The sequence below is a fragment of the Marmota monax genome, unplaced genomic scaffold (assembly GCF_021218885.2).
Source record: "Marmota monax isolate L192 unplaced genomic scaffold, Marmota_monax_Labrador192_F-V1.1 WCK01_AAM20220418_F8-fsc00078, whole genome shotgun sequence".
Lineage (NCBI taxonomy): Eukaryota > Metazoa > Chordata > Mammalia > Rodentia > Sciuridae > Marmota > Marmota monax.
The window spans coordinates 7,546,701-7,573,956 of record NW_026694865.1 but is presented as its reverse complement, the minus strand read 5'-3'; the positions used below and the strand labels follow the sequence as shown (position 1 = coordinate 7,573,956).

Here is a 27,256-nt window from a genome sequence, read left to right as displayed (position 1 = left end):
ACTTCTAGGCCTCCTCTTTTTTCCCATCCCTCTGCTCTTTGCCCATCCCATTAAGCTTCAGAGAAAGAAAAGGATTTCATTGTTATTATAATTTGTTTTGTGTTGTTTTAAACCGAAGACTAATATAACAACCCATATTTCTACTGTCCACTTAACAATTTGTCATATAATCTAAAAAATTTTATTTTCATTGTTTGAAAGATTGTTTTGACAATCTTCCTTCTCTTGGAGCGGTTCTCTTCTATGAGAGGTAAATGTCAAGAATTTGGTATGTATCCTTTCAGGCTATTTTTTTTTTTAAGTATTTCAACTTTTAAATAGGGGTTAGAGGCCCAGTGTCTTTTGTAATATAACATACATCTTTATTTCATTTAAATGATATTAAAGTAGTGTCTATTTTTGTGACTTAGAACATGTTGTTTGGGTTACAAATGAGGTTTAACAATTCATATCCATTTGGTATGCACAGAAAACATAATTTTTTGAAGTTTTGATTTTGGTGTGAAATACTTCCTTCCTTCCTTGACTAGCAAAATATGATGAATACTTCTTGTTTTAATCATTTTAGCTTTAGTTCTAACAGTTGTTGATTTTGAGGGGAAAACAATGAAGATGTTAAAGGATGCCTTCAGAAAGAGATTTTCTTGCCGTATACTTCTTGAATGTTATATGAAGGTAATAATGGACAGAAAGGGATAAAGTCCAGATACCATTTTAAAAATTATAATTTGTTATATATGACAGCAGAATGCATTACAATTCATGTTACATATATAGTGCACAATTTTTCATATTGATGATTGTACACAAAGTAGCATCGCACCATTTGTGTCTTCATACATGTACTTAGGATAATGATGTCCATCTCATTCCACCATCTTTCCTACCCCCATACCTCCTTCCTTCCCCCCGCCTCCACTTTGCCCTATCTAGAGTTCGTCTATTCCTTCCATGCTCCCCCACCCAACCCCAATATGAATCAGTATCCTTATATCAGAGAAAACATTCAGCATTTGGGTTTTTGGGATTGGCTTACTTCACTTAGCATTATATCCAGATACCTTTTTAATTCACATTTTCTACTGAAGTTTTGTGCCAATCCTTTTCTGCATTTTCTGTAGATTATCATTAGAGAAAAATGCCCGTTAAAGGGAAGAAAACAGTCAGTGGTTTTCAGATCTTTTCAACTTTAAAAGGTTTAATCTTACTAATTTTTTGCTATTGAATAAATCTCTTAGGGTTTAGCCTTTCAGACACCTTCTCGTTCAGTGATCCTTCATGTAGGTGTCTAGACCTAGAAGAGAGAGCATCTAAAGGTACACAAAGATTTCAATTAAAATCAAAGTCTTCCTCAGATCTTTATACAACTAATGCTCAGTTTATTGTTATTGGCTGCTGCAGCATACTCTTTTCTACTAAATTTAAGCATATTAGTCAGGCTGTTGAAGTATTTCTGGTAGTTCCCCAATCCCTTGGAAAACTAGAATTACAGAGCTACTTGATTTATATAACCATGTGTTTCTGTATATTTGCAAGTATTTCTGCTTTAAAAATAGCAGTCATTAGCCAGGCATGGTGGTATATGCCTGAAATCTCAGCAGCTTGGGAAGCTGAGGCAGGAGGATCCAGAGTTTAAAGCCAGCCGCAGAAACTTAGCAAGGTCCTAAAGCAACTTAGCAAGACCCTATCTTTAAATAAAATAATTAAAAAGGGCTGGGGATGTGGCTCAGGGTTAAGCATCCCTGGGTTCAATCCCTGGTACCAAAAAACAAAAAAACAAAACAAAACAAAACAAAAAAACAGAAATTAGGATCATTGTTGAAGTATCTGTCACACAATTATTGTCTAAAGTCATATCAACCTGTGTGTGTACCAGATGTTGAAAACATTCATTTTGATCTTTATTTAGCAATATGCATGAAATGCTTAATGGGCAACTTTGGAAACCTCTATTAAAAATCTCTGATATATCAAGTTTGCAATTGGGTGTTCTTTCTTTTGGAAAGATTCTGAGGAAATAGTGATTATCTGAATGGAGTGGAATTAAATATTCATAGGGCTCTTTAAAATATAGATCATATGTTTTAATGGATTTACTTTTTATATTTTAGGGGAATACTTTTTTTTACTTTGAAATTGAATTTAATTTGTTTTACATTGATACAGTCTGCTAAAGTATATGTCGTTTCATGGATGAATTGGAATTAAATGGAAAATCTTGAACCTTGGGGAGTGTACACCATGGTGGAGGCTTTTTGGCCAATTGCCAGTCTTTTGTGTGAACTTATACAGAGCTGCAAGTGTGTGGATACCCAGAGCTTCTGAATTGCAGGAAGGGAGCTGCAGCTGGTTGGTCACATTATCGCCTCATTTGTGGATTAGAACAAAATGCCAGGGAACCACCCTGTATCATTTAACTGTCAGCCTGAAAAGATTGTTGTAAACTGATGAAATTATAGTTTAGGTTCCTCATACCTCAACTGTTATTAAGAAGCAACAAAAAGAAAATTCCTCTTTCTGTGTGTATGGAGTGTATATGTGTTATTTCCTAATACATTTTAGATAATTTTACTTCAGATTATGAATTCTCCTTGTATATTTTTTGTGGCTCATCTGAGTGATTAGTTCAGTAGTAAAAATATTAATGTATTAAGTTTAATGTATTTGATTATTAAGTATTTTGACTTTAGCTAATGTTGAAACTCATTTTTAAAAAGCATCATGCTCTGTGCTTTAGAAAAGTAAGATACTCTGAGGTTTATTAGTTTTTCTGTCTTTATTTTCTTTTACCAAGAGTCCCTGCCCTGCCTTTTCTTTGCACAATCTTAATGAAATTACTATTGAACTCTTCCCTCTCCTGCTAGCTTCAATTGTAGCTGTATATAATCTCTCCTGAACTTATATCTCTTGGGATATTTGTAATTTCTGTTGCATGTTAGTTATTTGTAAATGTCTTTGGGGACTGAAGAAAACATATCTCGGATCTTTGTATTTTCCCCAGTACTCAGTGTCTGATGTGTTTGAAAGATTGAGTTTTATTATCTTCCCAAAATGGGGAAGTTTATACCAAATCTATAGTATTGTGTCCTCTGATCATCTTGGAGAACTGAAGAGTCACAGGACATTTTTCTTGAAGAAGACTTAAATCATGGCCTAGATGAGCTACTTTATTTCCTTTCCAAGATGGACACCCTTCCAGAACACCTCACCTCAGTTCTGATTAAGCGGGCCATCCAGAGAGGAAGCACATACTGTATTAATTAACCAAGCAGACAACATAAAATAAGTCATGACTTCAAAAGAGAGAAAGCAGTACCAAAAGGAGTAATTCTGGTCTGAACCAAGGCGCTACTCCTTGAGGAGATAACCAGATTAATATGAAACTGAGAGGAAAATGAAGGTTTAAGTAAAAATGAAAACCTTCCTAAGAGTTTTACACAAGGGCTAGTGTTTAGATTATTGTGTAATAAGTAATATTTCCTCCCCTTCCACCCACTTTCTTCCCTAACCAATACAAATAGAATTGCATATGATGTACACTATTGTGATTGAAAAGAAGCAAAGATTAAAATAAGAAGTTTTGATTTAAATATGTAGAAATTTGGAGTTAATGGGTTTAAAATAGTAAATAATTTCTTGACATCTGACATAGTCTTGTCAACTTTGAACCCTTATCAACAATAGTTAAATTTCTAATAATGAAGAATTATGGAAGGAATATTAAAAGTAAATTACTGGCTGGATGTGGTTACTCTTAGGTAACTGGGACCACTACTGTAATCCCAGTGGCTCAGAGACTGAGGCAAGAGGATCACAAATTCAAAGACAGCCTCAGCAATTTAGTGAGGCCCCAAGCAACTTACTAAGACCCTGTCTCAAAAGAAAAAATAAAAGGGACTATAGATACAGCTCAGTTATAAAGCACCCATAGGTTCAATTTCTAGTACCTAAATAAATAACTAGAATTCTGCTTCCTAGAAGATAATGTTTTAAAGCATCCTTTCAAACAGAAATATTATGAAATGTGAATGTCTGAAAACAGGCTTGTATTTTCAGAATTTGAACACTTATAGTAGCAATTTTAATTTATATTAACAGAAATAAAGCTATTATAGGTTTAAATTGATTACTGCATTTTTTCTAAGGCAGTTGTGATTTAAAAAAGAAATATCTTTTATTAACTCCATGTAAACTGTTTAGAAACAAATTTCCTTGCTTCCCTCCCTCCATTCTTTTCTTCCTTTCTTCCTTCTCCCCCTTCCCTCCCTTCTTTTCTTTGGATACTGAGTCTTGCTATGTTGCCCAGGCTGGCCTGGAACTTCTGGGCTCCAGAGCTGCTCATGCATAAGCCTCCTAGGCAACTGGGACCACAGGTGCTGGATACACCTGTTGTAAACAGTTAGGAAACAGGGAGAGTTTTGTTTATTTAAAAATATAGTTTAAAAACAAACTTTCTAGCAGAGGTGGTCTAAATTTAAAAGGCTTCATTAATAAGTTGGATAGAAAAAATTTATCTATTTATGACAAAAGACATAATTTTTTCTCTGCAGGAGTTCTTTTAATTTTCTATAATTGACTTATTTGATGGCAAGACATCAGAATTCAATAGAAGAAAATGTAAACATGTACTTTCTTTTTAAAGGAATTCTTTTAGATTTAAAAATTTAAAAGTTCGAAATATATGAAGTCATTAGAATGTCAGCTTGCTTTTTGTTCCCCCTCTAGTATCTTTTATAATAAAGATGTAGGTCAAATTTGCCCCTAAACATCAAAATTTAAAAAAAAAATTAAATTTAATGTAAGAGCTGCTGCTTTAATGGAAAATATTCCTTTTTATGGGTACTTTTTTGCATAAAAATTTTTATTTTTAGTATTAATGTTACACATGACTTACTATATAAACAGAGTTTTGTGGGCAGGAGATTAATGTACCTGTTTCTTTGCTGTTGCTTAAAAAATCAGGTTATTTGTATGATAATGCCTTCTTGTTTCAGATGAATAAAGAATGGTTGGATTTGGTATATTTTCTTAGTTAATGAAGACTATGATGTGGAATCTTATGACCTGGGTAACTTCAATAGCATTAACAATAGAAATGGAAAAACTCTTTTTACAGTTTTGAAGCAATTTAGCAAGACCCTGTCTCAAAAGAAAAAGTAACTTTTCTCTGTCTTTGTCTGTCTTTTTTTTTTTTTTGTCTGAGCAGTCAAATGTGACTGAAGAACTGAATATTTTGTTTCATTTTACTTAATATAAATAGTCATATGTGACTAGTTGGTAATATTGGATAGTTTAGCTCAATATTTTAAAATTTAAGGTTGAGTACATTATTATGAAACTCTGAAAACCTTAAGCCAGAAATATGATAGAAACTCAAAAACAAGGAAATATGCCAATTTCACTATTTAAAATAATTGTAAATAACTATAACTTAAAAGCAAATCTAACTGGATGTGGTGGTACATGTTTACAATACCAGTGAGTCAGGAGGCTAGGCAGAAGGATGGCAAGTTCAAGGCCAGCTTTGGCAACTTACTGAGCCACTGTCTCAAAATAAAGTGATGAGGATTTAACTCAGAGATAGATTGCTGCTGGGGTTCAATTCCCAGTACTGCCATAATACATACATACATACATACAGACATACATATAAATCTAACCTAGTAAGGTATAGCAATATCAAAAAGAAGCTAAATCCTTACCAAGTAGAGTTAATTTCACCTAAAGACTACCAATATTCATTATTAAAGGAAACCCTAATCTGGGCGCGGTAGCATCTGAGTGTAAACCCAGTGACTCGAGACTGAGGCAGAAGGATTCCAAGTTTGAGGCTAGCCTTAGAAATGTAATAAAGCCCCAAGCAATTTAGCAAGACCCTGTCTCAAAAGAAAAAATAGAAAGGCCTGGAGATAAGTATCAGTGGTTATTAGTACACCTGATTTCGGTCCCCTGTACAACAACAACAAAAAAGAGCTGGGGGTGTAGCTCGGTGATAGAGTGTTCCTAAGCAACTAAGTGAGAATTTGTCTCAAAAAATTAACTGGGGATGTAACTCAGTGGTAAAGTGCCCTTGGATGCAATCCCCAGTACTCTCTCCACACAGCAAAGAAAACCTTAGATTATTGCATCATTAGAAGCAAAAAATACATTTATATAAAAGAGCCAGTTCTCATTAAAAAAAAAAAAACCAACCCAGTAACATTGAAATAAAAGGAAACTATTAAATTTATCTTTTATCATCTGCTTCCCCCCAAAAAAGAAAGCAAACATCATATACTAAATTGTGAAATGCTAAAGCCATTTCCGTTTTATCAGAAATAAGACAGAAATACTTCCTATCATGAGAGACATGATTGTCACTTATTAAACAATGTTTTGACAGTTCTAGCCATTATAATAAGATAGTAATTGAAGTAACTCATATAAATATTGGAAACAAAATATGTCTGTTTTCAAATTATATGCTTGAATTCCCAGAAACCCTCTTGGGACTCTAGTAGAAAACAGCAACTAGAATTAATATATTAAGAAATTCTGGAGGGCTGGGGTTGTGGCTCAGTGGTAAAGTGCTCACCTAGCAAGTGTGAGGCACTGCGATCGATCCTCAGCACCACATAAAAATAAAGGTTATTGTGTCCACCTACAATTAAGAAAAAATATTAAAAGAAAAAAATTCTGGAAAGTTGATTGGTGATAAATATACAAAAACTAGTAGCTTCATTTTTTTAAGCAGTCATCAGTTCAAAAGCTAAAAGACCAAACAAAAAGAAATATTAAACAGAATGACAAAAATATCAACTATATATAGAAATAAATGTATTAAAAGTATGAAGCAAATATATTCACGCACATGCATGCACGGGCATACATACATTCGAATATTCATTGAGAACCTGCCATGTGCCAGAGACCAAAAATGTTTCGTGCATGGATCTCCAAAATACTGCACTGACAGTATGGGAAGAAAACACATTTTATTAAAGGCCTTTATTTGAGGGAATAAAAACTTTGGCAAATATTTAATATACTTGCTGCCAGTGTTCTATAAATTTGATTATTTGCAATGAACTACACAGTTTCCTGAACTAGTTTTTCATGTGGTATCCTCATTCTGTGTTCATTTTAAGCATTTAGCAGTTTGTATATGCTTAATTAAATGAATTTACTTAGATTGGCCAAATAGATATTTTAAAGATTTTTGTAAAATAAAATCTTCAAGATACTAGTAATGTAAACACTGTGAACAAGGGCATATTAAAACACTTTCCTACTCTGAACTCACTAATAACATTAAAACAAATCAAAGCATAAAGAAACAAAATGAAAAAATTAACTTTCATTTTTGCTGTTTATCAGAGCAAACAGTATTTGAAATAAGATGTGATTTTATCCATTTTCTACCTCCCTAATTATAATTACAACTTGTATTTGACATGAAAATTTACCTGCCATTTGTTATATGTTGACTACATGATAGTAAAATCATTTGTATTCATTCTGTTCTTAACAGCAGCATGCATGTAATATCATATTATACATTATACATTTATTAACTATTGACTGAAAGAAATGTAAAACTATTTTAAGATAATATTTGGCTCAAGGAATTTGGATTTGAGACTAATCTTTACTTAGCCATAGATGATAGTGTTGCTTTCACAGGTGTTGGAAGCAAAGAACCATACTAAATTCTCTCTTTACTTTTCCCTTTTTATACTTTATTACCTAATCTGCAATCTCTAATATGTTGTTTATTATTTCTAAATATTAATTTTTCTTTTTTTGGGGAGTGGGGGTACTGGGGAATGAACTCAGGGGCACTTGACCACTGAGCCACATCCCCAGCCCTATTTTATATTTTATTTAGAGACAGGGTCTTGCTGAGTTGCTTAGCACCTTGCTTTTGCTGAGGCTGGCTTTGAACTTGGCAATCCTTCTGCCACAGCATCCTAAGCCGCTAGGATTACAGGTATGCACCACTGGGCCGGCCTTTTTTTTTTTTTCTTTTTTTCCCCCCTCTTCAGATTGGATAAATCTTTTGCTGTTTTTTTTTAAATAAGAAGTTTATTTAAACAACAAGATGCTTGATTTGAAGAGAAAACTATCTGGGAATCTTTTTTTTTTTTTAAGAGTAATTTACCTCTACTTAAGGACAGGTTGCCCTACATGTAACAACTATATACAAAAGTTATAAAATTGTCCTTTGTTTTACAATGATAAATAAAAAATATTAAAATTTTCCAGTTGAACAAGGTATGCAAGGATTTTTATGTCATTCAGGTTAGTTTTGTTTTGTTTTTTGTTAAAACAGAGCAAAATAACTTACTGGAATATAAAGATAAGAGCTGAATGAACATGCCACTAATGGAGAAAGGGGATATTTTCACAGAACCAGTATTTTTCCCCATCCCATCTCCATTTGATGTCAATCAAAACATATCATTGGGCCATTTAGTTTTAAAAAAATGCGGTATGCTTGTGCACATAATACCAGGTACTTTATGTACAATAAAGGAATGGGGAAGGGGAAAGAGAAAATTGTACAGTACTATTCAGGATGTAGTGAAAACAAATTGCAGTTTTCTAATTGAGGTAGTCTTGGTCTGTTAACAGAGTTCTGGAGTAAAGTAGCAGGTTCCATTTTTAGTTGACACTTCCTGTCTGCTGCTGGAACACATCAATTGTATCTTTATCATCCATTTTCAGCTGTGCAGGTGTGTCTGTTTCATTAATTGGCTGCCTGGAAAATTAAATCTGATCTGTCTCATCCCTGTCATTCACAATAGGTTTTCATAAGTTTACTAAGTGTATGCCTCTTAATGTTAAACTGCACCATGAAACCATTCTGCCCGCCACCTTCAAGTTAATCTGATCCTTGTTCTTAGTCTTGACTCCTTCCTTGAGTTTTTTTTTTTTTTTTTTTTTTTTTTTTTGGCCATGGCAAGTGCTGGAGTCTCCTCAGCTGCTGCTTCAAGAAAGAGGTACCAGGTCCACACCTAATGAGCACCCAAGCAACTCCTGGAGCGGCAGAAGGAGGCAGCAGCAGTGGACAAGGGAGAGGGCACGTGCTTATTTTTTCCTTTTAGTGTTCAATTTACTTGATTTTTCTTAATTTTTTTAATTAAATGTAGAAATGAACCTTTCCCCTTTTCTGACAAGTAGTCTATTAGTAGTAGAGCTCATCTTTACTTAGAGAGTAACCTAAAGTCACTAGATACAAAGTACAAATTTAATAGCCTAAAAGTTGGTTGAATGAACGGGGTAAAAATGGGAGTTCATAACCCACTTGAATCAAAGTGTGAAATATGATATGTCAAGAACCATGTAATGTTTTGAACAACCAACAATAAAAAATTAAATAAATAAATAAATAACGGTAAATCATCAAAAAAAAAAAAAAAGTTGGTTGAATGACATAGGTAATCCCTGACTTATTTCCCATGTGAAGTCCTATGTAAATGAAGAGATGCTGAACCTCAGGCTTCTTCTCCTGGCAAAGACTAATCAAGTTACCTGAATCCTACCTGGCTTTCTCCTGTCACAACTTAGTGCCAGTTATTAAGAAGCAAGGAAGAGCAGAGCATCACCTGTAATCCTGGTTACTTGGGAGGCTGAGGCAGGAAGATTCTGTTCCAGGCCAGCCTTGGCAACTTAATGAGACCCTATCTCAAAAAATAAAAGAGCTGTGATATAGCTCAGTAGTAGAGCACTCTTGGGTTCAATTCCTAGTATTAAAAAAAAAACAAAAAGTAGAGCTTTTTACAACACCATTTCAACTGTAGTTTGTGAAACATGTATTTTCACCTAGGGTATTTAACCATATTTTATAACTTATTTTAAAATGAGAAATTTATACCAAGTTAGGACCAGTGCACAAACTTTTGAAACACAGCCTGTAAATTATGTACTTTTTAAAAAAATTTTTTTAGTTATACATGGACACAATATCTTTATTTTGTTTATTTATTTTTATGTGGTGCTGAGGATCAAACCCAGTGCCACACATGTGTGAGGCAAGCCACAACCTCAGCCCAAGTTACGTACTTTTTTTGAACATAACTTGAAGAGAAAATTAAGAGTGAGTAAATTTTTTTTTCAGGTATTAGAGGTGAGCATAATTCTGACCAAACAGCTTTAATGCAAATGTAGTAAAACCAGGAAGCGATTTTTAGAACTTATGTACTCAAGTGCTTGCTTGCCAGGTTTTTTTTTTTTTTTGGTATCAGGGATTGATGAACCCAGGGCCACTGAGCCACATCCCCAGCATCTTTTTAATAGAGCCTTACTAAGTTGTTGAGGCTGGCTTTGAATTTTCATTATTCCTGCCTTAGTGTTGCCTGGGGACTTTTCAACACCAGTATTAGTGGGATAGTTTCCAGTTAGAAAGCAAAAATCTCATGTATAGGTTAATTTTACATGAGATTAATTTAGTTTAATAATAACCAAGCAACATTTAAATTTTCACTTATTTCTCACCTTTACCACTTCTTTTTTCTTTTTGTTTTGGACCTGGGAGGAAGAAGAAATCAAAACAGGAATGTGGCAAGTAGAGAGGGGGAGTGTGCTGTGAGGTTTTTGGTAACACAAAAGAAGGAAACTAATATTTATGGATTTTCCACCTCATAAAAGACATTCTTAGAAGTTTTGAGGTGTTTTTCTTAATAATAAATAATCAATCACTTGAATAGCATAGTGAATTCAGACAACAGAGAAGTTGCATCCTATAATAAGTATCCCTCTTAGTAACTAAAATACTGCTTAAAATTCTTGAGAAACAAAGATAGTTGTAAAAACTTTAAAGTGTTTTAAGCCTGTGAAAACAAATCTAGACAAAATAAAATTTAGTTCTTATAGTTCAATGAAATTACATTAGGGTGTCCCTTTATGATATTGGGTAGTAGTATAGAATCTTAAAGTAGGTAGTGTCTTAACCTAGATTTTCATTTTACTTGTGTATATAACAGAAATAATGCAATTTATCTGCAGTTTAAATTTTTTAGTAGCCATGTTAAAATAAAACATAGAATTAAGTATATACTATATTTAACTTTGTATCAAAAATATTATCATGTAAACATGTAATCAGTATAAAAATTATTAGAAATAGTTTTCATTCTTCCATTTGAAATCTTCAAAATCCAAAGTTGTTTTAGGTTTATAGCACATTTCAATTGAGAAGCTACGTATTTTGTCAGAAATATTTCATCAGTATTTAGATTCATAAAAATTGCAGTTAAAAAGTGGATTCATGGTGTGCCTGGGGTTGTGGCTCAGTGGTGGAGCACTTACTTGTCTTGCATGTGTGAGGCACTGGGTTCAATCCTTAGCATCACAAATAAATAAATAAAGGTATTGTGTCCATCTACAAGTAAAAAAAGAAGTTAAAAAGTGGATTCATGGTATTCCAAATATTATTAAAATATAAATATAATAAATGGAGCTCAAAACATTTTTTTCTCTAATACCTGCATCTTTGTTGACGAAACGAACTCATAAGAACAACAATTCGTTTTATTTGGAAGCAAAAACATTTTAGTTACAATACATCTGCCCAAGTAAATCCTTTTTCTTTTGTGATAACTCCATGTATTATCACATGAAATTCAAAAAGGTATTATTTTTCTTAGAGGTTTTGCAGTCAGTTTATGTAATGTAGTCTATTATAATTAAAATCTGCACATTTATTCATGTTGAAAAATGTGTGAAATCATTGTTTGTACTATGAAAAGTTTCAGTTTTAACACAAATTCTTAAACCTGTCACAAGCTAGGTCACAAATAAGCTATTTTCTCCTTGGATCTTCAACTTTAGCTCATTCATATGCATTGTGACATAAGTAAAAAAAAAAAAAAAAGTAAATTGCACTCAGATTTCTAAAAATCTTTTCCTGGTTTTACTCTGAGTCTTGACTATTGGCAAGCATTTCTTTTGTTTTAAGAAAATTTTGAATTAGAGTTGAGTATAGTAAGTCTTGCTAGGTGTCATGGTACATGCCTGTAATCCCAGCGATTTAGAAGGTTGAGACAAGCAGATTGAAAGTTCAAGGCCAGCCTCAGCAATTTAGCAAGGCCCCAAGCTAATTAGTGAGACCCTGTCTACAAATAAAAAAGGGCTACGGATGTGACTCAATGGTTAGGTGCCCCTGGGTTCAATCCCCACTACCAAAAAAAAAAAAGTGTAGTTAAGTCTTTGTACAATTCTTCCTTAACACAAGCATTTTAGTTAAATCTGCAACATGCCTTTTAGCATTAAATTCATTTTTTTCTGTTCATCTTAACAGTTCCATAAACGTGATGAGTTGTAGCATTCGACCATATATGCTAAACAATTTTAATCACTGCCTCTGTGATGTTGTCTGCCTCAGAGCACGGATACTTGTAATACGTGTCAGATGGTGGAACAAAATAAGAAAAATAAATAATTCCCATAAGTCCAGATTTTTCATTGAACAGTATCTTGATAGAAACCTTTTCATATTTAGCTGAAAGTGACAAATGTAAAATGTTAAAAAATACAGATGAGACAAATTGTTTTTTAAGATTGCAAATAGACAAAGACATTCCTTTGTAAATTTTCAAGTCATTTTTGACAAAACATATCTGAAGTATTAATTTGGCAGTGTGTCTTGTCTTGTAAAAAAGTCATTTAAAAGTTAAAAAATTTTAAAAAGTACCTGCAATTTTTCAGATGTTGACTTGATTGATTTTTAATATCGCTAGAAAGGTCTTTTATTCACTGACAGTTGCTTGATGGTTCAATTGAAAATATTTTCTTGTGAAATATTGCTTGTAATCTTTACTCATAATTTTTAAATGGAAATAGTGGTTTATCTATCCACAAATGGTATCTTTCTTTAGCAAGATTCCAAGCCTTTTTATAGTTGACCAAAGTTACAAGTTCAAATCCTTTAGAAATCATTAATATATGTTTTTGTTACACATCTAATTTCTCATTTAATTGTGACTAATTTCCTCAATTACTTTTTGAGAGGCAATTTTATATTACATTAAAATGCATTTGCAATTTCCTCTTAATAATGTCTTATTTTATTATCTTAAAACTTTTCCAATAAAGTTTTTTAATTTTTTTTTTTTTTAGTGCAAATTGCAACTGCCATTTTAGTTAAATCTGCAACATGCCTCCCCCCTCCCCCGCTTCATCTCCACTTGATTTTGTCCTAGTGGTATGCCTTCATTTGAAAATTAAATTTTTTTTTTCCTTTTTGCAGTACTGGGAATTAAATCCAGCAGTGCTGTACTGCTTAGCTATGTCCCTAGTTTTTTCTGTTTTTTGTTTTGAGACAGGGTCTCACTAAGTTGCCCAGAATAGCCTTGAACTTGGATCCTCATGCCTCAGTCTCCTGAGATCTGGGCTTACAGGTGGATGCCACGGTGCCCAGCTTCCATTCTTAATTTTTGAGCTAGAAAAAAAATCAAGTATTTCAATTTAATTATCAATTATGATTTATAGGTGTTACTATACACTCATGTAGTCTGCATAAAATATTGAAATAACATTATAATGCTACATTGTTACATAGAAAAACCATATGAACGGAATCATTTTGTTGACACAACTAGATTCATGCTGTGCTCTTGTGTAGTGCTGGAAATGTCTCATGCACATGATGTACACTGCCATACATTTTGCACAAAGTAATAATGAAAGCAAAATATAGTTCTGTCATAAAATACAGTTATGTTTCATGAAGGTTAATGCTGTTTCAGTTATTAAGTAAAAATTTTAAAATCTTTAAAAATCAATTTATTTTACTCAGTTGGCACTAGCTGCATTAGGGCAACTCTATAGTCCAGAGCAGCCTACTCACTTAAGTGATGAAAAATGACCAGTTCATCTAGAGAGATGAAGTAGCTTGACCCATTTGAGTCTCATTAGTTAAGAACAGAGCCAGGTCATAAATAGCTCTAATATTTTAGTATGTGAAAATGCTGCTTCAACAAATGTAATTTTATATTCTAGGCTGAATTCCTATCATCCCACCAAAATACTTTTTTATGAAATAATTTTAAACAATTTGTTTCTTTAAACTAAGCAACCACTATTTTGTAGGAGTTAGGTAGGGGTTTGTTTTTCATTTATGTATAATAGCACCCTGTTAATACAGAAAAGTTATCTGATTTTGTACTTAGACTTCATTTCCCAGATGAACACTAGCATTTGGAGTGGATTTGTTTTGAACACTGAATATTGTTTTATCTAAACTACATGCATACATTTATGGAAACAAAAAATGAAAATGTAAACAGGAATTAAAGTAGAATAACAATGCAGTTTCATTCTGCAGTGAATACGTAAGGTTCATTGAAGTAAGGAGTACCTTAAGCCCATATTCATAAAGTAGTCCTTACCCTCATTTATGCTCAGAGGAGCAAAGAATTGAACCTTATCATTAATGTGATACCTTTTGAATTAAACCTTTTCATTAATTTGATACCTTTATGTATTTGTCATAAAATCAGTGAAAAATTTGTTCCCCTTCCAGAGGTACTTTGATCAAAGAAAGATGGTCCAGGATATAAAAGGTTGCTTTTGCTATATGTGGAAATGTTGGAAATTGACCCTGGGAACTTGAGAATGTGTTAGAGAAATCCTGATTGACAGCATGCGTGGTCAGTTAATGAGGGTGCATGTTAAATAATGACAAAGGTAACAGTTTAAGTTTTCAAAAGCATTCACTTAAAAATTTCACTTCTCTGATTGAAAGTCACAAGCCATGGTTTTGTATCTAAATTTTTAGAATCATTACTTCCCACCTATTCTTTTTTATTTTTAAAATTTTTTATAGATTGGTTTCAGATATTTGAAATGTTTTCTTGGATTTGGTTAGAGATAACATTATTTTTACAAAGTGCTATGCTTTCAAGGTTTTGTTTGCTCAGAATAGCAGTGTTATTTTCATTATTCTTTAGTAGTTAAAAAAGTGCCTTTGTACAAAACTGCACATTTAAAAGAATATCTTACTGCCAGCCTATAAATTGTTTTTGTTAAAATTGGCCTATTCCAGCAAAAAAATAAAATGATAATTCAGTTAATTGTATGTGAGTCCTTATATTATTTGCTTATTGACTTGCTAAAATACTGTGTCGATTTTTAAAAACACCCCAAACATTTTTTTACAGAGCACTTAGCAATTTCCTGAAAGATGTAGCTTGTTTCATATTTTTGTTTTCTAATGCCTCAGAATGAAAGATTCTTTCTTCCTAACTCATCTGAATTCTATTGATTTTAATTATGTTTAAGATATCCAGCTTTTACTTTTTCTATATAACCCTACAAGTTAAATTATCTTTTTCCTGCTTTTCACTTGTATCTCTCCTCCCCCAAATTTCCCATTAATTTGTGTTGGAAAGTGTTACCTTAAAGCTTTAGGCTTAAGGCTACATGAATGGGTGCTTTTATTTCCTTTTCCATGTATTATGTACCACTAAAAAGAATGTAACACTCGTCCACAGCTCATTTCATTTCCAAAGGAGGAATTGAAGAGCTTTTAAATAAAAATGTGAAAAGAAGCTAGTGTTCATTGCCTACGTGGCTTTTTAAAAAGACTCTTAAAAACATTCCATTGTGTATTCCAGATCCTCTTTAAACTTACCACCAACAGTAACTGTCTACAGAGCCATGTGATCATCTTGGCAACAGCCAGACCTTTTAGTGATTTCATTACTGTGGTTTCCTCAAGCTCTTTATATACACATTGATTAATATTTTCCTTACAGTTATCGCTGTGATGATTTTGTGGTTAATGACACCAAGCTGGGACTGGTACAGAAAGTCAGAGAACACTTACAGAACTTGGAAAAGTAAGTATTAGGTCTTGGAAAACAGAAGGGTGTTAAAGGGGTCCTTTAGCACTTTGAGTGGAATTTTTGTGAGTTCTATAACTTCATCATGTTTTTCATTGTAAATAAAATATTGGTAAACTATGCTTTGGGTTTGGATATCTGAAACTTTGCCCACATTTCATTTACTGTTTAGATAAGCCATGTCTAAGGGCCCAGGAACCTATTTTGTTGTTGTTGTTGTTGTTATTGCCCACCAATTTGTAAGCTACTCAATTTATTTGCAAAGAGAGTTTGGGGGAGAGGACAGAAAACAATATAAGATCATTATAGAGTTACCTTTAGTATTAGAAAATCTGTCAAATGTATTATGAGATCTTAGACTAAGATTTATGCATTAAGAGAAATTAGATTTAAGTATCATTGCATCTGTACAATAGCACAGGATTCTAGTTTCATCTTATACTTTTTTTGTTAGGGGTAATGCATATTTGAAATTACAAAGAACTGTACATGCTTTGTGATCATAAAGAAATTGAAGATTTATGTGAATAGACTTTTCTTACTATAGCTGAATGCTTATTCAGATAAAGCTTGCTGGACCCGAAATTGAAGTGATAAATAAAAGCCCAAATAGCAATGCCTTTGAAGCTACAGTGGATAGAAGCATGGCCTGGAATGACTGCTGACTCAAGTGAAATCTGTATAAATCACCCAAATCATCAGGTGCCATCTGATTTATTTTGGCAGTTGGTGTATAGAAGACATTGTGAAAATATGCCAAAGCAGGGATCCCTTGACAAACTTAAATGTAGATCCAGTAGAATATTTCAGAATATATACTGAAAGGGAAATAACCTAACTTCTTTCAGTGCAACACTATATAGTATTTGTTGACCAAAGTCTTTAATCATGTCTTATTGCCTTAAATAGAACATAAAGCTTATAAGGAAGATTCTAAAATAATTCAATCACTTTGGGTTTAAATACTTTTAGTTTGTCATCTTTTGCTCCATTCTTTCTCAAATTGATTCTTTTTTACCCCTTTAATCTAAACTAAGCATCATGAGCCTATGTAGGATTAGAAACACAGGTACAGATCACTAATCCAAATATTTAATTTTGTCTAAAGTTGCTCACAATAAATTATGAAGTAGGAGATTACTGAAGTAATTAGTCACTCTTGGGATGATAATGTCATTGTAAAGATCTTACATGCTTGGTGTTAAAGTGGGTAGCTACCAGAATATTTTCTCTGCTACTTAGTTTTCTCTAAGACAAGACTGCCACCTCAGTCCAAAGTAAGTCAGAATTAAGTCAGAGGGAAAGTAGGGCCTTCCATAACTGTATGTGTGTTCATACAATTAGAAAATACTTTGTTTTATTTATTACTTCATCAAGTAAAAGGTGTCTCAGCCATCTTGTGCATACTTCTACTTGGCCCCACTGAGAAATCTACTTTGCAATTCTTTTCCTATGTTGAGAAACATCACCTAAATTTATTTTTATGTTTTACAAACATAGGCTTTAATTTATAGTGGAATCTAAAAACTGTGATTACATTTGTGTTTATCCTGTACATCTTCTGGGGCCTCGCTGTCCCGTGGAACTTTCTGCAATTATGTAAGCATTCTGTGATCTTCCCTTTCTAATATGGTAGCCACTTGCCACATGTGGCTATGGAGCATTTGAAAAGCCACCTTGAAACTGAATTTTAAACTTAGGTTAACTTTAATTCTGGAAAGAAAAATAATTATATATTTACTTTGGATTAGCTGGGTACTTTTAGAAGGTAGAAGAGAATTGGCAGACTTAAAAGTCTGTGTTTAACTATAATTTTTACTTCCTTCAGATTAGTTCTCCTGATAGCCAATAACTTTAAAGTGACATTTTGAAGAACAACTTTCTGATAAAATTTAAGCAGAAAAATTTTGATGAGAAATAATTTTAAGAATTTCTAATCTAATTAGAATTTTTTTACAGGATAGGTGAATCAAATTAATTTATATATGCCTATAATCCCATAATTATCATTCCTCACACTCATATCATAATCTATCAAGGCATATGAGTGAAACATACTTTTATCCAAATTAAGAAAGAAATAGCTATTATTTTAGACTCACTGTTAAATTCAGAATACTGATGTCAGTCAGGTTTTTCCTTTTATTGTAAGGAATGGGTCTTCTCGTTTTTGAAGCTTCACAAATGATTAGGTAGACAGAGTGGAAATTGGGATGGCATGTCTCAAAAACTACATTTAGCTGTCTGGCTTTGCTGGGATCAGCATCCAGCCCTTTCTCAGCTTTGGAGGAGCAGTGGGAATTTCCAGGGAAGTTGAACGCTTCAGTTAATTTCAAATACTCGTGGGCCTGACTGGTCACTTGATGGCATGACTAAGCAGTCAGGCAGGGCTTCATGCCCTAGATGCAGAGGGCATCTTGAGTTTATTCTTTAGCCTGTTGTGTAGCATGTATATATTAATGTCTTTTTGACTGTTTGTTTGTGTTTTAATAGCTCAGCTTTCACAGCTGACCGGCATAGGAAAAGAAAACTTTTGGAAAACTCATCTCTAAACAGCAAGTTACTAAAAGTAAATGTAAGTAATTAAAACTTATTCAAATACAAGAGGTAGTTGAGATCTAGTCACTGTTATAACTCTAACATTTAATGTTATTAGTTAAGGACTTTTATTAATCTGTGCCTTAGATTTGGAGTATTTTATAAAATATTTGCTACTTGTACTAATCATTCTTGATGTGACTCCAGTGAGTCCCCCATCTGTTAGTGCCTTACTGTGTTCCTCTGCTGTTGAAAGCAGGTTGCTCTTAATGCTTGCTTATGGTCTTATTATTCCATTTCTATGGAATCTTAAAGATCCTTGCTTCCTTATGGTAAACACAACTAGTGCAAATTCTATGGGTCTGAACTTTTGCAAATTTTATTCCTTAGGATGTCTTTAAAATAATTTTACCATAGAAGAATAGGCAACTGGGCTGAGTGGCATACACCTGTAATCCCAGTGACTGGGTAGGCTGAGGCAGGAGGATTGCAAGTCTGAAGCCATCCTTCACAATTTAGTGAGACCCTGTCTCAAAATAAAAAAGTGGGGATGTATTTCAGTGGTAAAGTACCCCTGGGTTCAATCCCCAGTACCATAAAAAAAAGAAAGAAAAAAGAAAAAACATTCTGGTAATCATCTGTTTAATGCTGTACAAGCCATAAGCAATTAATAGATGAGCTAAATTTAAAGGTCAAACTGGCAGCTTGTGAGGCTGAGGCAGGAGGATTTTAAGTTCAAAGTCAGTCCCTAAGCAACTTAGTGAGGCTGTGTCTCTAAATAAAATATTAAAAGAGGGCTGGGGATGTGACTCAATGATTAAGCCACCCCTAGGTTCAATCCCCGGTACCAAAACAAAAATTTAAAGATCACTAAATTGTTTTTAAATGAACCAGTGTTTTTGCCCCATAGCTACCCTTTGATGTCATGGTAGCTGTGTTTGGACACGTCCACAGTCTCAATTTTTTTGCCAGGGGTTGGGGGGGGGTGGGAGTATTGGGGGTTGAACTTAAGGGTATTCAATCACGGAGCCACATCCCCAGTCCTCTTGTATTTTATTTAGAGACAGGGTCTCACTGAGTTGCTTAGCACTTCACTTGTTGAGGCTGGCTTTGAATTCTGCCTCAGCCCCCCTTGCTGCTGTGATTACAGGTGTGTGCCATCACGCTCGGCCATAGCCTTTATTTTTTGAAACAAACAGCAAGAGTGCTCTTGTAACCATTTGAATTAATGGGCAGAAATGTTTTGAATTGAATTGGTAGGTCTACCTCCTAAGTATAGTATTCAGACATCATGGTGCATTGTAAAACTAATCAGAAAAGCAAGCCTCAAGTCTTTTTAAGATAAGTTGTTTTTTAAGGTTCATTACTAAGAAAACATATATTGGTCATTTATGCATGGCTTCAAGTTATAAGTTTGGGAACAGAAATACTTGGGGCTTACATAATTATTTTCAGATTCCATTATATTTAATAGACTCTTATATAGGTATGAATCTTAAATTTTATTTTCCTGTTTATTTTTGCATTGTGTACTCCATTTTACATACTAATGTTTATTTTCTTATAATCTTCCAATAAGATACTCTCATTTAGGGGCTGGGGTTGTGGCTTAGTGGTAGTGTGCTTGCCTACTGTGTGTGAGGCACTGAGTTAAATTCTCAGCACCACATATAAATAAATAAAATAAAGATCCATTGACAACATTGTTCTCATTTAGAACCACCCCAGGATCAGAATAGCCTTCAAAAAATATTTATACACATAGAGACTAAATTGAGCGTATGTTTGACATATTCTTGGGACAGAAAAGGACTACTTTCAGACTATCCTGATACTAGAGTTTCAAGGTGAGGCTTTTGCTTAACTTTGATATTTGAAACAGTCTGCCTTCCTTTGGCGTTACTAATGGCCTCTTCTTTTCCATTTTATAGGGAAGTACCACTACCATTTGTGCGACAGGCCTTCGGAATTTGGGCAACACATGTTTCATGAATGCCATCCTTCAGTCACTCAGGTAACATTATAGTCAGAGCTTAAGTATCTTGCATGAAAGTTTTAAGAGCAAAGGCTGTGCTTCTAACTCTAGTCATATGGCTTGGGGAAGTTACTCAACTGACTTTGTCTTAGTTTTCTCATCAGTAACATTGGGAATAATTGTTCCTACTTCATAGGGTAGTGAGAAGATTAAATAATTGTCAGAAGTCTTACAGCAGCACTTGGTAGTAAATAGCTGTTAGCTGTTATTATTTATTTCTCATTTTTTCCTGAATAGACTACAGAAGGGATCAGCACACTTTTTCTGTGAATGGCAGGATAATAAATAATAAATAATAAATAAAAATAATAAATAATAAATAATTTAGTCCTTAGTTCATGTTCTTCTCCTCCTCTCCCCTCCCCTCCCCCTCCTCCCCTCTCCTCCCCCCCTCCTCCTCATGTAAAACTTACTGTAAAAATGTAAAAACTCCCTGATCAAGTGCTACATTTGGCCTTTGGACCAGTTTGCAGTTCCCTTATTCAGAGAGTTTATTTTAGTCATTAGTTAAGTTTACAGCATGGTAATAAGATCACACATTTAGAAGATCTTCAAAATGGGAGTTTATAACCCACTTGAATCTAATGTATGAAATATGATATGTCAAGAGTTTTGTAATGTTTTGAACAACCAATAAAAAAATAAATTAAAAAAATGTAAGAGAAATAATAAAAATGAAACAGCCAACAAGTCTGACATCAGCAGAATATTTTGAGAATTGTATAGTGTTAGATGTATCACATGCTAGAGTAAATTATCTTCCCAAATCAAATTGCTAATAAGGAGAAGAACCATATTTGATCTTTCCTTAAAGGTACATTCTTACGATTCTGTATAATGTTATATAAATAATATGGTTTGTTTTTATTTAAGGAAATTATCAAATACCTAGAAACAAGCACCCTAAAGAGAGTAATGGTGTCAATCAATAGATGTAAGGAAAATTGGAGATATTTTTGAAGAGAGATTTTAAGTTCTTTGTTCATTTCTACAAAGTTATCCATACTGTTTAGTGCATGAAGAACTATAATGAAGCAATTCAATACAAGAGATCATATTTAATACAACTTAAAATGTGACAATTAATTGAAAGATTACACTTTCAAAATCCATAGCTAGATTTCATAGAACTTTCTTTACAGTTATATTAAATTCTGTTCTTTTCTTTTTTTAAAAAAATAATCATTTTCTTACCTTTCTTTTAAAATAGTAACATTGAGCAGTTTTGCTGTTATTTCAAAGAACTGCCCGCTGTGGAGTTAAGGAATGGGAAAACAGCAGGAAGGCGAACATATCACACCAGGAGCCAAGGGGATAACAATGTGTGAGTTATCAGAATATGTCCTTTCTGGCTTTGAGCTGCAAAACACATGACTCTCACTAGCGATTTTTATTGTATTATTTGAGTTCATAGGCACGTAAAAAAAAACTGTAGGGAAAATTGTATTTTAAGTATCTAGCTGGCAATCTTAATAATTGTTGAAATTCTTTTCTTTCTGTTTACTATAACAAGAAGGATAAATTTAGCATTCTACTTGTTGAGTCTTTGCTAATTTGGGCATTCTAGAATTGACATCTAGATAGAGTTCTAGGTATAGACTAACATGAATATCATTAGTTTATGTGACTTGACTTGTCTGATAGTGTTCAGTAAACCTGTCTTGGCTAATAAAATTAATTTGTAGCCAACAGATTAATTGTAGGGCAATACAATTTCTAATTGATATGAAGAGGGGAAAAACAGATATTAAGGACCAAACTTAAATTCATTATAGCCTTTTCCTATTTAGGGTTCAGAAGATCTGCTATATAATCACGATTTTTCGTGTCTTTTCTGAAATAGAGCAGTGACTTGTAATCTGTATATAATTAATGTTTTCCCTGACTGCCTGTCCCAAATCTACACACTCCCATTGCCACTCGTTTTGAAACATCATTTTATAATCTGACAGTGTCCTTCCTCAGTGTCTGAGGAAGAGTAGGATAGAATATGTTAGAAAAATGGGCAATATGGGTAGATCCCCAAGATGGGGAAACTTTAAAACCAGGCATCAGAGCAGGAATGGAATAATGTCACATGAGTGGTGTTGGAAGGGAGTTTTATTTTATAGCAGTATGAAGGACGAGGTGGAAAGTGCTTGCATTCAAGCAGGCTTCAGTTGGGTAGGAGGGGATAGAACTGTCCTGTAAGGACACTGCTGCCTTCCTGCACAGCCTGATGCCACAGTTCCTAATGGAGATGGGTGCTGGTAAAGGCCCCTTAACTGCTGTCCCTGGACTCTGGGTGATGATCTTTCCTGCTACCACCGACAGAGAGGGTTTGGTGCTGTCCTTGATTCTTTTTGTCACTTACTGTGCTTCAGATGTTGAGAACTCAGGCCACATATGTGTTCTGACTGTGAGGGAGGCTGAGAAAGCCAGAATCTGGACTTTTCAGCTTCTGGTAGGCAGCAGGCTCTGACTCCCACTAAGATGCTTACAATGGCAAATTTCCCAAATGTAGGAAGAGGTTCAGGTCCTAGGAAGTCAGATATACAATTTGTATCCCAGGGACTTAGATTATAGGGGTTGAGAAGGAAGGTATCGAGGTTCTCTGATATATGCATTAATTGAGTATCCAAGGGTGTGGTTGTTATATTGACAGAGAAGTTGAAGTTGAATATGTAGTTATAGCTACATGCATGGAAAATAAAAATTAACAGTGACTTAAACATCCATGGTTTATTTTCTCATGTAAGAGTCAGAGGTTATTTGCCCAGGGTCGTTTCACAAAGTCATCAAGTTCCTCTGGTTTCTGTTGGAGCAACCATTAAGGTGAGACTCTTATCCGCCATTACATCTTCATTCCAGCTTGAGGAAAGAGGAAACAGATCAATAAGAACTACTCTTTCTCTTTAAGGAAATTTCCCTAAAGTTGTGTACACTCACAGTTCTTTATTCTGACAGTTCGTACACTTAGCAAAAATGGTAGTCCTATTCTTATGAGAGTAGAACAAAATGGATACTGGGTGACAGTTGGGAGAGTAAAGAGAATAGTAGGTACTTGAGCTGTTTAAATCACATTGAATTTGAAGTAACAAGAGGACCTCCAGTAGAAAATTCATATTGGAAACCAGAGATACCTGAATAAAAATGGCCATGGAAGAATTTGACTTTTAAATTTGGATTTGAGAGTCTGGGTACATTTTTGAGCATTAAAAATTTTGTGACCACATGAATTCTGAGGCAGAAGAGAGCAAATGTTCTCAGGTTAACATCTAAGAAGAGTTCCTAGTGATGGGCAAGAAGGAAAAATGCAGGGCAGTGACACATGCTTGTAATCCCAGTGACCTGGGAGGCCTGAGGCAGGAGAATCAGGCCAGTCTCAGCAACTTAGAAAGGCCTTGTCTCAAAATAAGAAACAAAAAGAATTGGAGATGTAGCTCAGTGCTAAAGTGTCCATGGGTTCAGTCCCTAGTACTAAATAAAAAGGAAGGAGGGAAAAGGAAAAAAAAATGCAGGAATGCAGGAGATGGAGAAAGAGATGCTATTGCTTATTTTATGTTTTTAAAATGGACATTCTTAAAGGATTTGGCTATAAATTATCCACTGCTTTATTGTTTCTGTGCATTTAAAAAAATTCAGAATGTATAAATTTGGCAGAACTGTAGTATTCTCAGAGTTAACGATGTGCTTAAAAACTAGTTTTGTCAGCAATTAACTGATATGTCTATGGGTTTTTGAGGTGCTCTTATTTGGTGGTCAAATGTAGTTCAGAAAAGACTAAGCCCTTTTAAAGTTTTTATTTTTCACTTATGCATTTTAGACAATTAAACGTTATATTGAAATAGTAGCCCCTTATTAGTAATGCTAATGATATTGTTCCTTCCTCTTTTCTAGGTCTTTGGTAGAAGAGTTTAGAAAAACACTCTGTGCTTTATGGCAAGGCAGCCAAACTGCATTTAGCCCGGAATCTTTGTTTTATGTTGTTTGGAAGATAATGCCAAATTTTAGGTAAGTATTAAAGAAGGATATTTTAGAACAAAATTAGTCTTTACACTTCTTCTAAAACAATTTCTGATAAAGTAGTGATATTTTAACTATTCTAGATGATACTTTTTTTAAAAAAAGAAGAGCAGAAGTTGAATACATTTGACTAAACAAACTTATTTATTTGAATTATAAATAATATACATTAGAAAGATTTTTAACAGGGGCTGGGGATGTGGCTCAAGCGGTAGCGCGCTCGCCTGGCATGCGTGCGACCCAGGTTCGATCCTCAGCACCACATACAAAACAAAGATGTTGTGTCCGCCGATAACTAAAAAATAAATATTAAACTTCTCTCTCTCTCTCTCTCTCTCTCTCTCTCTCTCTCTCTCTCCCCCCTCACTCTTTCGCTCTCTCTTTTAAAAAAAAAGAAAGAAAGAAAGATCTTTAACAAAGGGTAGGGTATTTTGTTATAAAAATAAAACCCTTATAAATAACATGTATGCTAAGAAAAATACTGGACAAAATTTTCTTGGTTCTTTGAAACTCTTAGAGTAATTGCCATCATACACTGTCTTGTTACACCAATTAAAAATATCCAAAAGAAAAGTAGAAATCCATGGTGTTATAGTCACTCTTCTGATATGGGTTCTGATGCTCTGAAAATACTATTCATATCCATTAGGAGTTATGCTGCAGAGTGTTACAGTGCCCATCCTGACATAGTGGTAGAGGGACTGTGTTATAGGGGCTTCCTCTCTGGCTACATGTGCTGTCAGAAGAGATAACTGACATCTTCTGGGTTAGTTGGCCCTGTAGGGATTCAGGTAATAAATAGTAGATGTGGTGCCCTGTAGGTGTTGGACAACAGCCTTTGCCACTCCTGAATGAGTTTGATTCTTATTAGTCATGATTTTGGTACCTAGTATATATCTTCTTTTCCTTTGCTTAAAAACAGCACACAAGATATAGAAATATATCTTGCTTTATTGCCTAATAGATTATTTTTTTAGAATAGAGAAATGTTTAAAAGTTAACAACTTCAAAGGACTGAAATTTGTTGCCTTGCTGAAAAGTATAGTCTTGAGGATCTGACCTGAATAACTACTTTTAATCCTGGTCTTGATTTGAAAGGAACTTATGTATCATGCCATTTAAATTTCCTCTTAGGAGAGACTAATTTTATAAGAATTTTTAGAATTCCCTTACTCTTAACTAGGAAAGGTAGCAATGATTGTTAAGATATTACTAGTCGGGTTATTTCTAACACAGTCACCTAGTTGGACTCTTGAATAGGGATTTAATCTTTGTATTCTGTTATTAATTTTCACTTATTGAATGCTTATAATGTGGCAAGCAGAAAATTTTATATCTGATCCTCATTAAAAACCAAGCAGCAAAAAAATTCGAAGCAAGGTGGGAAGTGTTACTCCCATCTCATAGAAGTCGAAACAAGAGAAGCAACTTGTTCAGTGTTATACATCCACTAGATATCATGAACAGAATTGGAATCTAGATGTTTGTGAAGTTGGTTAATAATACACACATTAATAGTAATTTGTCCACATGTCTTTATGAGACCCACTAACTAATTTTATATTGTTCTTGGTCCCCAGGGTAAACAAGGCCCTTCATTCTTTGGAAGTTTAGAAAAGTTATTGTACTTCTATATAACATAATTCTACTTTCCCTCTAAATCTTCCCACATCTCTGCCCTTTCTAGTTTCTATGGCCCAATTGTGAACATGATTTAGTTTTTAGCTGCTTAATTTTCATATTCTGATGTTCCTACTGGTAGGTATTTTAGTCAGCTTTTTCAAATTGCTGTGATCCGAAAACCTGACAAGAATAATTAAAAGAGGAAAAGCTTATTTGAGGGCTCATGGTTTTAGAGATCTTGGTCCCTAGATAGCTGGGACCTTGGGGCTTGAGATGAGGCAGTACATGATGGCAGAAAAGTGGTGGAGGAAAGTATCTCAGGACATGCTCAAGAAGCAAAGAATGACTAAGTTCAGCTCACAAAATATGTACCAAAGGCATGCCTCCCCCAATGACCCACCTCCTCCAGGGACACTCGGTCTGTAGTCACCAGTCACCCTGTTAGGGGATTAATTCATTGATTGGGTTAGCCCAATCATTTCACTTCTAAACTTTCTTGCATTGTCTCACACATAAGCTGTTGGGGGGGGATACCACATATCTAAACCATAACAATAGGGAAAGAATTTTTTAGAACAAATAACCAGCTTGAGGAATTCAGCATGGATTCTCTGGGGTGATTGGGGATTAAACCCAGGAACACTCTACTGTGGGTCTACACCCCACCCCTTATTTTTATTTTATTTTGAGTCGGTCTCACTAAGTTGCTGAGGCTGCCTTTGAACTTGGAGTCCTCTTGCCTCAGCCTTCTGAGGTCACTGAGAGTACAGGCATGTGCCATTGCGCCTGGCTTCTGGAGTGATTTCTGATATACATGAACTCTTAAAATTCCTTAATGATTGCTGAGAATTAGGTGCTGTTATTTTCTTGGCTGGACTTTCTTTTAGTTCTGTAGTAATTGAGATCATTTTCCTTTTTCATGTAATGAAAGAATAATTTTCTTTGTTAGGTCTAGATATTGAGATTATATCATGGTTAAGGCTTTTGTGTGTGTGCCCAGGTATGAGGCAAGAAGGTCGGCTTTTCTTCTAATATCTCTTATTTCTATTAGGTGTGCTTTGAGATTCTTAAAACATGACTATGTGGAAGCACAATGAGTCTTGAATTATGTTTTTATTACATTTATCTACAACCCTAAGCCACTTTTTTTAAGTTTAGAAAGCCCATTTTTCCTGATTATCACATAACAATGTCTAAGGAACTTGATCCCCTGGAATGAAATATGATTGAG

The 27,256-nt window shown here is 34.1% G+C and overlaps 1 protein-coding gene across 5 annotated transcripts in view; it reads left to right on the top strand.

Moving 5' to 3' along the window:
- Window positions 1-27,256, top strand: part of Usp3 (ubiquitin specific peptidase 3) — a 110,413-nt gene that overhangs the window by 49,977 nt on the left and 33,180 nt on the right. For 2 of the 5 annotated variants that reach the window (XM_046426505.2, XM_058573369.1), the window contains exons 4-8: window positions 15,738-15,821; window positions 18,318-18,399; window positions 20,294-20,376; window positions 21,608-21,721; window positions 24,277-24,390. In XM_046426505.2, coding sequence (XP_046282461.1) covers window positions 15,738-15,821; window positions 18,318-18,399; window positions 20,294-20,376; window positions 21,608-21,721; window positions 24,277-24,390 — 477 coding nt within the window. Of the gene's footprint in view, window positions 1-228; window positions 269-568; window positions 676-8,945; window positions 9,062-15,737; window positions 15,822-18,317; window positions 18,400-20,293; window positions 20,377-21,607; window positions 21,722-24,276; window positions 24,391-27,256 lie in introns of those variants that run through there. The other 3 variants (XM_058573372.1, XM_058573370.1, XM_058573373.1) reach the window with 3 other exon arrangements.